Below are 16,055 nucleotides of genomic sequence, written 5' to 3'. Positions count from 1 at the left end.
ACACCGCCGCCCGGAGCTCCCGCCTCGCTGGACCGGGTTGGTTTCGACCTCCCACCTCATGTGGCTCCTTCGTCCCGAGCACCTCTTCCCCTCAAGAAAAGTCGCTTGTCACCGTCGCCTCAGCCCACCAGGAGTGTCCGAGACCGGTGGGAGCCCCGTGTCGCTCGTGTTGGGATAGGCCGGCCTGGAGGCCTTTTGGGTCTCGTGCACAGGGGCTAGGAAGTAGATTCGATTGTGTAGGATTTTTTTTTCGGAGATAGTACGTGTGTGTGCTTTGTTTTTGGTTTATTTCATCCTACATGCAACGTTTGGTTTCCTTCCTATGCGCAGCATTTATTTTCCATTTTCTTCTATCAAGAGGGAGTGCCAAGAAATCTTCTTTGTTTTTCTATTTTGGTCCGATCCGTTAGAAGAGATCTACTTCTAAATCTCAGTCGTTTATTAACATGAAATTGGATAGAAAAGGATGACGTATGGAGAACTATGAAAGGCTCCTCCCTTTAATATTAGGTATAGGCTAGCAAAAAGCCCGTGCGTTGCAACAGGTAAAAATGGGAAAAATGCAAACCGGTAGGAGCTAGGGTCCTACCAGGCTTAGACCGTAGGTTGTAGGGGTGGAAGGGAGGATGGTGAGGGGTTGGGCGTGGCCGGCGGCACGACGGCGCCGTAATTGCGCGCGGAGGAGGAGATGGCGCGGGGGCGGCGGCTAGGGTTAGTTCTCCCGGCTCCCTTCAGGAAGCGAGCCCATGATGAGCTTCTAATACGGAGAAACAAATCTGGCTAGCCCTCCTATAGCCAACAACCCAACTAAAAGAACGGTTATAATATTCTTCGTGCTTAATTATATTTCCAGCTACTCAGTGTAAGTAAACTATAGAAAGCAGATCAACCATATGTTCCCTTCACACGACATGAACTTACCAGCATCCAGTTGGTTGGTGCAGCATGGCTGCGTCATGTTTCCCTGCCTTCATCCCATGTGCCTGAATCAAATTGATCCAAGTCCTCCTCGTGCGTTGGTGAAAGACACACGAAGAAGGTTTCTGCCACGCCACGACACCCAGGTAAGGAGGAGAGGAATGCACACGACAGTGGATGCCAATGGTGATACCTTCGGTGTTATGTGTAGTCAGCTCAGTTGTTAGTGGGTTTGCACTCGAAAGAACATAAGAGTAGTACTGTATTGAAGACAGACTATAACGACTTGTTGTCATTACCTGAAATTTGGACCAGTAAAGATGAAGCACACTCTTCTCCTCCTTTTTTATCACCATGATTTTGATTTAAAGTCTTTTATTTTGGGCGCTGCTACGGATCAGCCGGATAATTTCCTAGAGAAATCATCCGCCTGTACGGCCGTTTGATCTTTCCCTGGCAGCCGTTGGATTCGTAGTGAAGAAACAACAAGAGTAGCTGCGGAAGCAGAGCTCTGCACGGCTTCGCAAGCAGGAGCCGCACCCCCCTCAACGGCGGTCGGCGGAGCTGGGTGTTCAGCAGCAACGGCGGCACGGTGATGCGCCATTGCAGCGCCAAAACCGGCGCGGTGGTGCTCCAACGCAGCTCCGGCGACCCGTAGCAACTCCGGCCATGCGCCATTGCAGCGCCCAAACCGGCGCGGGGGTGCTCCAACGCAGCTCCTGCGACCCGTAGCAACTCCGGCCATGTGCCATTGCAGCGCCAACACCGGCACGTGGTGCTCCAACGCAGCGCCGGCGGCCCGTCGCAGCTCCGACCCTGCTTCATTGCAGCTGCAACACCGGCACGCGGTGCTCCAACGCAACCCCGACGGCCATCGACGAAGCTCCATTGCAGCACCGGTGCCCCCCGGCGAAGCTCCATTGGCGGTGACGGGTGTTGTGACGTAGCGCGTGGCGACAACGGCGAAAGCTGAGATGCAGCGCCCACGGCCATGGCTGATGCAGCGTTGCCGGCGATGGTGCTTCGATGCAGCACGGCGGCCATGGCGGAAGCTCCCCGACGCAGTGGTCGGCAACGACAGGGAGAACTGCGATGCAGCTTCGGCGGCCCGCATTGGCGGCGATGGGTGCTACGATGCAGTGCGGTGCCCATGGCCCATGGGGAAGCTCCCCGATGCAGTGCGTGGCGACAACAGCGAAAGCTGCGATGCAGGGCGGGAGGGATGCTGTTGTGCAGCGCCGGCGGCCCGCAGTGTCGTAGATGGTAGGTGTGCGAGGAAGCGCGGCGCCATGGCAAAAGCTGTAACGGAGCAACCAAATCGACAGGAATGTGCAGTTGTGGCTTCCATGTGTGTGGATAAGACGGAGAACGTGGGTCCAGCCAGGGACGCGTGTCAATCGCTGGAGGAGGCTTGTGTCTCGTTGTTTTCAGCCGGATTAAAACAAACCTTTTCCTTTTATTTTTGGGCTGCAGAGGCGTGTTCGTACGCACAAATTGACCTCAAGTAGCGCATCATTTCCTCCTTGTTTCTGTCAAGTCGTCCTCAAATTGTGCAGGATGCATGTCTACAGGCATCCGTTTAATAGCCCACCCCCTCACCTATGGAAAGCGTTAGCCCTCTTTCCTTTTTTTCTGGTATAATTAGCACCTCTTTTCTTCACATGTAATTAGAATCTCTTTCCTTCCTCGTTTATATCTCATGATCTTCAAGAAGGATTCTTGATGCCCAGAAAAATAAAAACGTATATAAATCAGATAGATTAGATATAAAGGAGCGAGGTGGGACTATATATGAGTCAACCTTCAATTCTACATGAATCAGGACTTGCTCTGTTGGTCATGACATTACGTAGAGATACTGAAGGTATTAGTTCGATACCCCTCGCGAGCAGAATTTTTGCCTCCCGTGGGCCGGATTCACTGGGCCATACGACGGCCTGGTTTGTTCTTTGGGCCAGGCTCGGTGACATACGACGGACTACATATGAAACATGAAACGAAGACGGACCACGTGCTTTATTATTCCCCGAATTAGTACCATCGCGTGTATATGTTTTAAAATCAAACTGGAAGCATAAATTCACGGGAAGAAGCGTATTGTGACGGTGAACCCGACAAGCTTTATTATTCCCCGAATTAGTACCACCTCGTGTATATGTTTTAAAATCAAACTGAAAGCGTAAATTCACGGGAAGAAGCGTATTGTGACGGTGAACCCGACAAAGTCAATCCGTGCTTTATTATTACTAGCACATATGCCCGTGCGTTGCAACGGGAGAAGAAAATATCACATCCCTTTAATTGCTCTAGTCCATCAACCTCCATCCGAATCATATTTCCACAGCCTAAGAAGAGGTTGCATTATTTAGACCTGTGTGGAGAAAACATATGTTGCAATAAATCAGGATTAACCGGGTCACCCATCTATGCCCAGCTCATAACGACTGAGGAATGAGGAAGACAACATATCTCTGTCTAAAGAGCATAATTAGTACAATAAACAAACCAGCACCAGCAGCCTAAATTGTACCTTCAAATTAAGACCTAGTTTAATCTGATGGGGCAAAAATAATTAGTCAATCCATCAAACATATAGTCAATTTCTATAAGAAAACATATAATCGTCCACTCAAGATTGAAAAATGCATTTTGAAGGGACTATCCAATCTACATAAATCACGACCATGTTTTCTACATTGCCTAACTAAAATCAACATTTGGCTTAGGCATAGTCTAATAAAGATTGCAAACTGCTGATAAGTGTTGACCTGTCGTTGGTTTCTGGTGAGCATATAAATTTACTTGGCTGAAAAGAATTTTGCAGTCATAGTGATAGCTCCAGCCAACAACCGGAAAAGTAGTCTCATTGGATATACGCATCCAACAGTCCAAAGAGGGACTCCATAGGAGCAGTATGGAACATCATCATAATGAAATACCTGTTACCTCTTCTTTTCTTTGTCATCAATGTCGGTCACGATGTCCACTACACAGCGAACGTTCCATCTAAACTTGGATCCAATAAAGAATTGCATCCCCCGCATGGACAGATAAGCGAACGGTCGCGTTTGAGATCCCGGTCAAATCTGCATAATCTAATGCTTGCGCCTTGTGTTTGTGTGATCTGGATTTTACATCGTAGTAGTTTAGTACCAGTCCGTGAAGGACACAAACAACCACCAAATTCAACTTTAGTTGAAAACGATCAACACCTTTTTTGCGGGATAACATGATCAGCACCAAAAACAGTGGAGATTGCGCGTTTGATTCCAGTCACCGTCAACTATTTTTGACTCATCTCCTAAATGGGATGGTTGGGCCGGGTCGCACGGACCTGTTGGGAGGGCACTGTTTTTTATTGGTGAAATGTTACGCGGGCGAACGGGGTAGAGGCCTAGTGGCCCAGCATAGACGATCAGTAGAATAGCCTAGCTCAGTATGAAGAAACGCCATGGTCATATGAAATGGGAGGACCAATAATATTATACCTCCATTTATAAAAAAAAAATAGTATATAAGAATGACACTTCATTTTTATTCGTAAGATGAGGGCCGCCTGCCATCGATTCCCGCACGTCCTTAATTACCATCTATTTTACTTCCCCTCTCTTTCCTTCTTTATTTCTCATAAGAAATGTATTTTATTTCTTTTTCTTTCCTTATAATTACCGTTAATTACTCCTGCGATTAATATGGCGCCCACAATAATTACCGTCTATTTCCTACCTCTCTCTTTACTTCTTTATTTTTCATGTCTATTGCCTTTCTTTATGGATCTGCATAATTGTCGTCTATTTCCTTCGTAAGATGAGGGCCGCCTGCCATCGATTCCCGCACGTCCTTAATTACCATCTATTTTACTTCCCCTCTCTTTCCTTCTTTATTTCTCATAAGAAATGTATTTTATTTCTTTTTCTTTCCTTATAATTACCGTTAATTACTTCTGCGATTAATATGGCGCCCACAATAATTACCGTCTATTTCCTACCTCTCTCTTTACTTCTTTATTTTTCATGTAATGTCTATTGCCTTTCTTTATGGATCTGCATAATTGCCGTCTATTTCCTTCCTCTCTTTCCTTTCTCCTTCCTTTTTTATTTGTCATGCAATGTCTATTTCCTTCCTCTCTCTCCTATTGCTCTGCCCCTCATTTGTTCCATTAAGGACAAATCTTATTCACTCATATTCTTTGCTTAATTTCCAAAGCAGCTCCTTGATGCTAGACAACCTAAGAACGTATATAAACTGATAAAAAATTATGTAAAATAGCAAGGTGGGACTATCTAGTAAGTAAACAAATATGAAAAACTGCCTCCAGCGGTCCAGCCGGCTCCCTTTGTCCGTCTCGTGCGCCGCAGCAGTCGGCCCGGCCCAGCACGCCCGTGCTCATTTCCTCAGCCCGTGTACGCCTCATACTCTATTCTTAAAGGCCGAACGCCTACATTAGCAAAAACGTTAGCCTAGCCGGAGTGGTCTGCTCTGTGGGCATACATCAGGTAGACCAGGGATCAAATCCCAGTGTCACAATTTTTCCCCTGTTTTTTTAATATACGTGTATGGGCTGGACTAAAGCAAGCCCAAGTCCGCCATTGTGCTACCACGGACGCAAAAATGAAATGTTCGGTTAATTCCAAAACGTAATCATAAAAGCGTAGTATGACATGAGAAAAAAGCGTATTGTGACAGTGAACCCGACAAAGTTAATCCGTGCTATATATATATAGGGAAAGATATAGATTGCGGAAATCCAACTCGGTGCCCAGACTCATCTGCTCCCACTCAGAAAAAAAAACAAATACTAGAAAAAATCAAAAAAAATCCAATTTTTTTATGTGGTAGATAATTTGATGCATGAGGTCCGCTCCAAATTTCAACTCATCTGGACATCTGAGCAGCTCTTCGGCAAAAAAGACAAATTGGGTCAGAACAGTGTGTGAACATTTAACTTCTTTACAGAACCTGAATTTGTCTTTTTTGCCGAGAATTGCTCAGACGTCCAAATGAGTTGAATTTGGAGGGGACCTCGCGCATCAAATTATCTACCACACAAAAAAATAGATTTTTTAAAAAAAATTCTAGTATTCGTTTTGATTTTTTTCTAAACGCGGGTGCAAATGAGCCCGGGAGCAAAAACTCCGTGTCAGATAGATTGGGCCTTTAATATTAGGTATAGAATAGGATGCCTTGGGCATCCCTAAGCTTACGTAGGCTCTTGCGGCTCCTTCACCTCGTGTATTCTCTTCCCGAGCGTAATGCTGCTGCCGAGCGAGTATTGTTAGCGAAGGATTGATGGGGATGGGGATTAGGTGAAGGGAAGGGGCTCACCTGATCCCTTCTCACCCAATATCCCTTTTGAGGCTGGGAAAACGAATCCCTTAGGCTGGGAAAACTCCAAACAAGGCCTTAGGGGGGCGCCGTACATAACCTATAGAACGTTCATTAAAGCGTGTGCCATGCCGGTCGGACTACCTTGCCTCCCCGACAGGCATACCGTCAGCAGCCAATTGCAGCATCAGCACATCACAATGTCAAGGATCATTAGAATCAACATAGAAGTTCCTGAAGTTAGATCACACATAAGTACAACATTCGAGCACTTGAATGAATAACATTGTTATAGACACAAGATGAAGAATAGTATGTTTGCTTATTTATCAAATATATAGGGAGCAAGGACCAGAAGAGGTATACAATATCCTTCCGATAGGGTCTCAGAAAATCAGTACAAAACAACTTGCAATCCAGTAGCAACATAGGAGAAATAATTATTTCGCACTGCAAATGAACTTCAGTAGGTAACAGTGGATCACCGTTGCGATAGTCCTGAAACAAAAACTCCTAGCCACATTGAAAACAAAATAACAGCGCAACAGGAATTCACTCCTGTGGATAATATATGTCGGTAGGTACTGGTTTTAGGCTCTTAGCCTATGAGCATCTTGTTATCTTCCAAGAAACTGTAGGTGGGCACCTCAAGGTTGTACGGGGCAGGGCCCTTGCGGATTCTGCCAGAGATGTCATAGTGGGAGCCATGGCACGGGTAGAACCAGCCACCAAAGTCTCCAGAGTTGGGAAGGGGAATGCAACCAAGATGAGTGCAGACACCAATAACCACCAGCCACTCTGGGTTCTTCACACGCTCAGCGTCTTGCTCTGGGTGGCGCAGGGATGCAACATCCACGCTGTTGGCCAGCTTGATGTCATCGTCTGTCCGTCACCTGATGAAGACTGGCTTTCCACGCCACTTGACAGTCACTGTGCTACCGGGTTCAATGCTGGATAGATCAACCTCAAGGGAAGCAAGTGCAAGCACATCCTTACTTGCTGACATGCTCAAGACAAACTTCAAGACAAGGAGACGCAGCAGTGATGCATATACGAATCTCCCACCACTCAGAACAAATTGGGTCAGAACAGTGTGTGAACATTTAACTTCTTTACAGAACCTGAATTTGTCTTTTTTGCCGAGAATTGCTCAGACGTCCAAATGAGTTGAATTTGGAGGGGACCTCGCGCATCAAATTATCTACCACACAAAAAAATAGATTTTTTAAAAAAAAATTCTAGTATTCGTTTTGATTTTTTTTCTAAACGCGGGTGCAAATGAGCCCGGGAGCAAAAACTCCGCGTCAGATAGATTGGGCCTTTAATATTAGGTATAGATTAGGATGCCTTGGGCATCCCTAAGCTTACGTAGGCTCTTGCGGCTCCTTCACCTCGTGTATTCTCTTCCCGAGCGTAATGCTGCTGCCGAGCGAGTATTGTTAGCGAAGGATTGATGGGGATGGGGATTAGGTGAAGGGAAGGGGCTCACCTGATCCCTTCTCACCCAATATCCCTTTTGAGGCTGGGAAAACGAATCCCTTAGGCTGGGAAAACTCCAAACAAGGCCTTAGGGGGGCGCCGTACATAACCTATAGAACGTTCATTAAAGCGTGTGCCATGCCGGTCGGACTACCTTGCCTCCCCGACAGGCATACCGTCAGCAGCCAATTGCAGCATCAGCACATCACAATGTCAAGGATCATTAGAATCAACATAGAAGTTCCTGAAGTTAGATCACACATAAGTACAACATTCGAGCACTTGAATGAATAACATTGTTATAGACACAAGATGAAGAATAGTATGTTTGCTTATTTATCAAATATATAGGGAGCAAGGACCAGAAGAGGTATACAATATCCTTCCGATAGGGTCTCAGAAAATCAGTACAAAACAACTTGCAATCCAGTAGCAACATAGGAGAAATAATTATTTCGCACTGCAAATGAACTTCAGTAGGTAACAGTGGATCACCGTTGCGATAGTCCTGAAACAAAAACTCCTAGCCACATTGAAAACAAAATAACAGCGCAACAGGAATTCACTCCTGTGGATAATATATGTCGGTAGGTACTGGTTTTAGGCTCTTAGCCTATGAGCATCTTGTTATCTTCCAAGAAACTGTAGGTGGGCACCTCAAGGTTGTACGGGGCAGGGCCCTTGCGGATTCTGCCAGAGATGTCATAGTGGGAGCCATGGCACGGGCAGAACCAGCCACCAAAGTCTCCAGAGTTGGGAAGGGGAATGCAACCAAGATGAGTGCAGACACCAATAACCACCAGCCACTCTGGGTTCTTCACACGCTCAGCGTCTTGCTCTGGGTGGCGCAGGGATGCAACATCCACGCTGTTGGCCAGCTTGATGTCATCGTCTGTCCGTCGCCTGATGAAGACTGGCTTTCCACGCCACTTGACAGTCACTGTGCTACCGGGTTCAATGCTGGATAGATCAACCTCAAGGGAAGCAAGTGCAAGCACATCCTTACTTGCTGACATGCTCAAGACAAACTTCAAGACAAGGAGACGCAGCAGTGATGCATATACGAATCTCCCACCACTCAGAACAAATTGGGTCAGAACAGTGTGTGAACATTTAACTTCTTTACAGAACCTGAATTTGTCTTTTTTGCCGAGAATTGCTCAGACGTCCAAATGAGTTGAATTTGGAGGGGACCTCGCGCATCAAATTATCTACCACACAAAAAAATAGATTTTTTTAAAAAAATTCTAGTATTCGTTTTGATTTTTTTTCTAAACGCGGGTGCAAATGAGCCCGGGAGCAAAAACTCCGCGTCAGATAGATTGGGCCTTTAATATTAGGTATAGATTAGGATGCCTTGGGCATCCCTAAGCTTACGTAGGCTCTTGCGGCTCCTTCACCTCGTGTATTCTCTTCCCGAGCGTAATGCTGCTGCCGAGCGAGTATTGTTAGCGAAGGATTGATGGGGATGGGGATTAGGTGAAGGGAAGGGGCTCACCTGATCCCTTCTCACCCAATATCCCTTTTGAGGCTGGGAAAACGAATCCCTTAGGCTGGGAAAACTCCAAACAAGGCCTTAGGGGGGCGCCGTACATAACCTATAGAACGTTCATTAAAGCGTGTGCCATGCCGGTCGGACTACCTTGCCTCCCCGACAGGCATACCGTCAGCAGCCAATTGCAGCATCAGCACATCACAATGTCAAGGATCATTAGAATCAACATAGAAGTTCCTGAAGTTAGATCACACATAAGTACAACATTTGAGCACTTGAATGAATAACATTGTTATAGACACAAGATGAAGAATAGTATGTTTGCTTATTTATCAAATATATAGGGAGCAAGGACCAGAAGAGGTATACAATATCCTTCCGATAGGGTCTCAGAAAATCAGTACAAAACAACTTGCAATCCAGTAGCAACATAGGAGAAATAATTATTTCGCACTGCAAATGAACTTCAGTAGGTAACAGTGGATCACCGTTGCGATAGTCCTGAAACAAAAACTCCTAGCCACATTGAAAACAAAATAACAACGCAACAGGAATTCACTCCTGTGGATAATATATGTCGGTAGGTACTGGTTTTAGGCTCTTAGCCTATGAACATCTTGTTATCTTCCAAGAAACTGTAGGTGGGCACCTCAAGGTTGTACGGGGCAGGGCCCTTGCGGATTCTGCCAGAGATGTCATAGTGGGAGCCATGGCACGGGCAGAACCAGCCACCAAAGTCTCCAGAGTTGGGAAGGGGAATGCAACCAAGATGAGTGCAGACACCAATAACCACCAGCCACTCTGGGTTCTTCACACGCTCAGCGTCTTGCTCTGGGTGGCGCAGGGATGCAACATCCACGCTGTTGGCCAGCTTGATGTCATCGTCTGTCCGTCGCCTGATGAAGACTGGCTTTCCACGCCACTTGACAGTCACTGTGCTACCGGGTTCAATGCTGGATAGATCAACCTCAAGGGAAGCAAGTGCAAGCACATCCTTACTTGCTGACATGCTCAAGACAAACTTCAAGACAAGGAGACGCAGCAGTGATGCATATACGAATCTCCCACCACTCAGAACAAATTGGGTCAGAACAGTGTGTGAACATTTAACTTCTTTACAGAACCTGAATTTGTCTTTTTTGCCGAGAATTGCTCAGACGTCCAAATGAGTTGAATTTGGAGGGGACCTCGCGCATCAAATTATCTACCACACAAAAAAATAGATTTTTTAAAAAAAAATTCTAGTATTCGTTTTGATTTTTTTTCTAAACGCGGGTGCAAATGAGCCCGGGAGCAAAAACTCCGCGTCAGATAGATTGGGCCTTTAATATTAGGTATAGATTAGGATGCCTTGGGCATCCCTAAGCTTACGTAGGCTCTTGCGGCTCCTTCACCTCGTGTATTCTCTTCCCGAGCGTAATGCTGCTGCCGAGCGAGTATTGTTAGCGAAGGATTGATGGGGATGGGGATTAGGTGAAGGGAAGGGGCTCACCTGATCCCTTCTCACCCAATATCCCTTTTGAGGCTGGGAAAACGAATCCCTTAGGCTGGGAAAACTCCAAACAAGGCCTTAGGGGGGCGCCGTACATAACCTATAGAACGTTCATTAAAGCGTGTGCCATGCCGGTCGGACTACCTTGCCTCCCCGACAGGCATACCGTCAGCAGCCAATTGCAGCATCAGCACATCACAATGTCAAGGATCATTAGAATCAACATAGAAGTTCCTGAAGTTAGATCACACATAAGTACAACATTCGAGCACTTGAATGAATAACATTGTTATAGACACAAGATGAAGAATAGTATGTTTGCTTATTTATCAAATATATAGGGAGCAAGGACCAGAAGAGGTATACAATATCCTTCCGATAGGGTCTCAGAAAATCAGTACAAAACAACTTGCAATCCAGTAGCAACATAGGAGAAATAATTATTTCGCACTGCAAATGAACTTCAGTAGGTAACAGTGGATCACCGTTGCGATAGTCCTGAAACAAAAACTCCTAGCCACATTGAAAACAAAATAACAGCGCAACAGGAATTCACTCCTGTGGATAATATATGTCGGTAGGTACTGGTTTTAGGCTCTTAGCCTATGAGCATCTTGTTATCTTCCAAGAAACTGTAGGTGGGCACCTCAAGGTTGTACGGGGCAGGGCCCTTGCGGATTCTGCCAGAGATGTCATAGTGGGAGCCATGGCACGGGCAGAACCAGCCACCAAAGTCTCCAGAGTTGGGAAGGGGAATGCAACCAAGATGAGTGCAGACACCAATAACCACCAGCCACTCTGGGTTCTTCACACGCTCAGCGTCTTGCTCTGGGTGGCGCAGGGATGCAACATCCACGCTGTTGGCCAGCTTGATGTCATCGTCTGTCCGTCGCCTGATGAAGACTGGCTTTCCACGCCACTTGACAGTCACTGTGCTACCGGGTTCAATGCTGGATAGATCAACCTCAAGGGAAGCAAGTGCAAGCACATCCTTACTTGCTGACATGCTCAAGACAAACTTCAAGACAAGGAGACGCAGCAGTGATGCATATACGAATCTCCCACCACTCAGAACAAATTGGGTCAGAACAGTGTGTGAACATTTAACTTCTTTACAGAACCTGAATTTGTCTTTTTTGCCGAGAATTGCTCAGACGTCCAAATGAGTTGAATTTGGAGGGGACCTCGCGCATCAAATTATCTACCACACAAAAAAATAGATTTTTTTAAAAAAAATTCTAGTATTCGTTTTGATTTTTTTTCTAAACGCGGGTGCAAATGAGCCCGGGAGCAAAAACTCCGCGTCAGATAGATTGGGCCTTTAATATTAGGTATAGATTAGGATGCCTTGGGCATCCCTAAGCTTACGTAGGCTCTTGCGGCTCCTTCACCTCGTGTATTCTCTTCCCGAGCGTAATGCTGCTGCCGAGCGAGTATTGTTAGCGAAGGATTGATGGGGATGGGGATTAGGTGAAGGGAAGGGGCTCACCTGATCCCTTCTCACCCAATATCCCTTTTGAGGCTGGGAAAACGAATCCCTTAGGCTGGGAAAACTCCAAACAAGGCCTTAGGGGGGCGCCGTACATAACCTATAGAACGTTCATTAAAGCGTGTGCCATGCCGGTCGGACTACCTTGCCTCCCCGACAGGCATACCGTCAGCAGCCAATTGCAGCATCAGCACATCACAATGTCAAGGATCATTAGAATCAACATAGAAGTTCCTGAAGTTAGATCACACATAAGTACAACATTCGAGCACTTGAATGAATAACATTGTTATAGACACAAGATGAAGAATAGTATGTTTGCTTATTTATCAAATATATAGGGAGCAAGGACCAGAAGAGGTATACAATATCCTTCCGATAGGGTCTCAGAAAATCAGTACAAAACAACTTGCAATCCAGTAGCAACATAGGAGAAATAATTATTTCGCACTGCAAATGAACTTCAGTAGGTAACAGTGGATCACCGTTGCGATAGTCCTGAAACAAAAACTCCTAGCCACATTGAAAACAAAATAACAGCGCAACAGGAATTCACTCCTGTGGATAATATATGTCGGTAGGTACTGGTTTTAGGCTCTTAGCCTATGAGCATCTTGTTATCTTCCAAGAAACTGTAGGTGGGCACCTCAAGGTTGTACGGGGCAGGGCCCTTGCGGATTCTGCCAGAGATGTCATAGTGGGAGCCATGGCACGGGCAGAACCAGCCACCAAAGTCTCCAGAGTTGGGAAGGGGAATGCAACCAAGATGAGTGCAGACACCAATAACCACCAGCCACTCTGGGTTCTTCACACGCTCAGCGTCTTGCTCTGGGTGGCGCAGGGATGCAACATCCACGCTGTTGGCCAGCTTGATGTCATCGTCTGTCCGTCGCCTGATGAAGACTGGCTTTCCACGCCACTTGACAGTCACTGTGCTACCGGGTTCAATGCTGGATAGATCAACCTCAAGGGAAGCAAGTGCAAGCACATCCTTACTTGCTGACATGCTCAAGACAAACTTCAAGACAAGGAGACGCAGCAGTGATGCATATACGAATCTCCCACCACTCAGAACAAAGTAGGCAAAGGCACGCTTGCTGGGATCTCCAGGAGGATATCTTTCATGGTTGTACTGGTCATAAAGGATTTTTGAGTTGGGGTTCTTCAGTGCAGCAACAGTGGCTGGGAGTTCAGCCAACCCAGCATCTTGGTTCCGTGGAACAAGTGTTTCAGCCGAAGAAAAGCCTGCATCAGAATTACAAATAGTATAGTTTAAATAACAGTAAACTGTTGCAGAGCCCATATTTAGGCATCAATAAACAGCAGAAACAGTATGACAGATTGCAAACTGCTAACACACAAAAAACTTCTGTATTAATCCACCAGCAAGGACAAAGGGTAAAACAACTTGCAGAAGTTGGCAATGATATGAATAAGATCACCATAGCAAGAATTTCATTGCACAAACTAAACAATGTTGAGTAGTAAATGGCTCTTCACATGTGGAATTCAGAGAACTACAAGTACTGCTATTTGAGTAAACCATTGGTTTGGTACAGATATCATTCTTACTAACAATGGGAATATGCTATGGGCATTGGATTATAAAGCAATCAGATGATTACAGTTCTATGACCAAGTTTTGTCAACATCCAGCAGGTCCTGTAAAACAAAACATCTTTAACAGCAGGTACAGTAGAAAAATGTCAATTAACTGTTACGATGCAATTTATGTTCCCACGCAGCATTGCAGCGTTAGCAATCCATTTCATTATGAACTAGACAGATTCAGCACACTGCCCATTCATCTGAAGGTGTTTGCTAGCAAACGTGTGGCTCAATTGTTAAGCCAGCAAACACATACAGGAACATAATCGCTCAGCACGGTTAGCAATCCATTTCGTTATGAACTATGCAAGTATAGCCCATTGGGCATTCATTCGAAGGAGTTTGCAAGCACAAGTGACTCAAATTACCAAGCCAGCCAACAGATAAACATATGCACGTATTTAATCGCTCAGCTTCGCACGTAACTATGACATCCACAGATCTGATCCGCTAGAATGATCATACGACGTCATAGAAATCAATAGTCAACAGTTAGGCACAGAGATCGAATGGAATTGCAGCACCCTAAGAGATCAATCAAAGACGATGTCAATCTAGCATCACGGATCACTCAAATCCAGGCGACCCAATTCAAAGCCCAATCGAAATCTACGGATGCGAGGGAGATCCGGGAGAGAAGGAAGCCGAGGATGCGGGAGGTGGGGTGGGGGCAAGACCGCAGATACCTCTCGCGGCGGTGAAGAAGGGGGACTCGATGGCGAACCGCCGCTGGTAGGCCGAACCGTCGTCGTCGTCTCTCCCAGGGCCGCCGGCGCCAGCGAGCGGGCCCCTGGCTCCGACGGTCGCCACGGGGCGCCAGGAGAGCGAAGACGAGAGCCTCCTCCTCGCAACCCTCAGCATCTCGTCGGCGTCGTCCTCGTCCTCCTCCGGTAGATTGGGGATGGTAGTCTAATCTCGGCTAGGGTTCGCTCGGTCGCCACACGGAATGGAGAGGCTAGAGAGAGAGAGAGAGGGGAGAGAACGAGAGGCGGAGCAAATATTGTGGGAGTGGTGGGCCTCTTCGGGATCGGCTTCTCTGGCCCTGTACGGTTTATTGGGCCCAGAACAGTGTCATCTTTTACTCAAAAAGAAAATGGCCACTCGTAAAAAACTCAAAAAGAAAAATGGAAAATCCTATTGTAACTCTTTCAACCTTTCGAGGTTATTCTCGTTTGTGCACGTTATTCACTAGAGGTTGAAAACTTTAATGTAACTTCTCAAAAAAAAAAAAAGATAACAACTCTGGCCCTGTTTGTTTGGGCTTTTGCTTCTGCTTTTGCAGCCTTTTCACGTTGAACAAAAAGCCATAAAGGCCCCTAAATAGGTGCTTTTGGAGCTTTTGGAGCACCTATTTGGGAGCTTTTATGGCTTTTTGTTCAAAGTGAAAAGGCTGCAAAAGCAGAAGCAAAAGTGTCACGCCCAATATGCCCAATATGCGATACTATCCTAAAGAGACTCGAAGGCCCCACCAAGGATAGAACCGCATATTGAAACGCTTTTGCAAGGTGGATATCATTACATCAACATTACATAATATTTGAGGATACATACAAGGCATACAAGTGCCGCAAGAATACATCAATATATCATACATGAGATCGACATCCGACTACGGATGAAACATAAACAGAAACTCAAACGACATCCACCCTGCTAGCCCAGGCTGCCGACCTGGAACCTATCCCCTGATCGAAGAAGAAGCAGAAGAAGAACTCCGAACAAGGTAAACATCGCTCTCGCGTCATGATCATCGCAAAACCTGTACCTGCAACTGGTGGTGTAGTAATCTGTGAGTCACGAGGACTCAGCAATCCCATTACCATGGGTATCAAGACTAGCAAAGCTTAAAGGGAAAGGAATGGATAAGGTGGTGAGGTTGCAGCAGTGACTAAGCATGTAAGGTGGCTGACTTACGCAGATGAGAGCGAGAAGAGAAGCAAAGGAACGGTCGTGAAACTAGCAGTGATCAAAGTGATCCTGAACTCCTACTTACGTCAAACATAACCCAGAAACCGTGTTCACTTCCCGGACTCCGCCGAGAAGGGACCATCACGGCTACACATGCAGTTGATGCGTTTTAATTAAGGTCAAGTGTCAAGTTCTCTACAACCGGATATTAACAAATTCCCATCTGCCACATAACCGCGGGCACGGCTTCCGAAAGATAATACCCTGCAGGGGTGTCCCAACTTAGCCCATGATAAGCTCTCACGGTCAACGAAGGATATTCCTTCTCCCGGGAAGACCCG

At 46.2% G+C, this 16,055-nt stretch overlaps 4 protein-coding genes and 1 pseudogene across 4 annotated transcripts; all 5 read right to left on the bottom strand.

Annotated features, from left to right (window-relative positions):
* Positions 1–6,546: 6,546 nt before the first annotated feature.
* LOC109774565 (cytochrome b-c1 complex subunit Rieske, mitochondrial-like) lies at positions 6,547–7,920 on the bottom strand (annotated as a pseudogene).
* A 115-nt stretch (positions 7,921–8,035) lies between these two features.
* Positions 8,036–9,408, bottom strand: LOC141041042 (cytochrome b-c1 complex subunit Rieske, mitochondrial-like). The gene is made up of 2 exons (XM_073507153.1): positions 9,387–9,408; positions 8,036–8,881 (listed from the first exon to the last, which is right to left on the bottom strand). The coding sequence occupies exons 1-2, from the start codon at positions 9,406–9,408 to the stop codon at positions 8,331–8,333; spliced, it is 573 nt and encodes a 190-aa protein (XP_073363254.1). The 3' UTR covers positions 8,036–8,330.
* A 115-nt stretch (positions 9,409–9,523) lies between these two features.
* LOC141041041 (cytochrome b-c1 complex subunit Rieske, mitochondrial-like) lies at positions 9,524–10,897 on the bottom strand. The gene is made up of 2 exons (XM_073507152.1): positions 10,876–10,897; positions 9,524–10,369 (listed from the first exon to the last, which is right to left on the bottom strand). Exons 1-2 carry the CDS (start codon positions 10,895–10,897, stop codon positions 9,819–9,821), a joined length of 573 nt encoding a protein of 190 aa, XP_073363253.1. The 3' UTR covers positions 9,524–9,818.
* Positions 10,898–11,012: 115 nt separating this feature from the next.
* LOC141041040 (cytochrome b-c1 complex subunit Rieske, mitochondrial-like) lies at positions 11,013–12,386 on the bottom strand. Its single transcript, XM_073507151.1, has 2 exons — positions 12,365–12,386; positions 11,013–11,858 (listed from the first exon to the last, which is right to left on the bottom strand). The coding sequence occupies exons 1-2, from the start codon at positions 12,384–12,386 to the stop codon at positions 11,308–11,310; spliced, it is 573 nt and encodes a 190-aa protein (XP_073363252.1). The 3' UTR covers positions 11,013–11,307.
* Positions 12,387–12,501: 115 nt separating this feature from the next.
* On the bottom strand, positions 12,502–14,828 carry LOC109774557 (cytochrome b-c1 complex subunit Rieske, mitochondrial). Its single transcript, XM_020333298.4, has 2 exons — positions 14,493–14,828; positions 12,502–13,443 (listed from the first exon to the last, which is right to left on the bottom strand). Exons 1-2 carry the CDS (start codon positions 14,665–14,667, stop codon positions 12,797–12,799), a joined length of 822 nt encoding a protein of 273 aa, XP_020188887.3. The 5' UTR covers positions 14,668–14,828; the 3' UTR covers positions 12,502–12,796.
* Positions 14,829–16,055: the final 1,227 nt, after the last annotated feature.

Source organism: Aegilops tauschii, chromosome 2 (genome assembly GCF_002575655.3).
Source record: "Aegilops tauschii subsp. strangulata cultivar AL8/78 chromosome 2, Aet v6.0, whole genome shotgun sequence".
Classification (NCBI taxonomy): domain Eukaryota; kingdom Viridiplantae; phylum Streptophyta; class Magnoliopsida; order Poales; family Poaceae; genus Aegilops; species Aegilops tauschii.
Note: the sequence above shows the minus strand (reverse complement) of the source record. Positions and strands in the feature narration are given on the sequence as shown.

Coding starts and splice junctions, on each gene's coding strand:
- LOC141041042 (XM_073507153.1), bottom strand. CDS start 9,408: ATGCTGCAATTGGCTGCTGACG. Junction 8,882..9,386: donor GCTGCAATTGGCTGCTGACG/GTATGCCTGTCG, acceptor TGGACGTCTGAG/CAATTCTCGGCAAAAAAGAC.
- LOC141041041 (XM_073507152.1), bottom strand. CDS start 10,897: ATGCTGCAATTGGCTGCTGACG. Junction 10,370..10,875: donor GCTGCAATTGGCTGCTGACG/GTATGCCTGTCG, acceptor TGGACGTCTGAG/CAATTCTCGGCAAAAAAGAC.
- LOC141041040 (XM_073507151.1), bottom strand. CDS start 12,386: ATGCTGCAATTGGCTGCTGACG. Junction 11,859..12,364: donor GCTGCAATTGGCTGCTGACG/GTATGCCTGTCG, acceptor TGGACGTCTGAG/CAATTCTCGGCAAAAAAGAC.
- LOC109774557 (XM_020333298.4), bottom strand. CDS start 14,667: ATGCTGAGGGTTGCGAGGAGGAGGCTCTCGTCTTCGCTCTCCTGGCGC. Junction 13,444..14,492: donor CTTCTTCACCGCCGCGAGAG/GTATCTGCGGTC, acceptor ATTCTGATGCAG/GCTTTTCTTCGGCTGAAACA.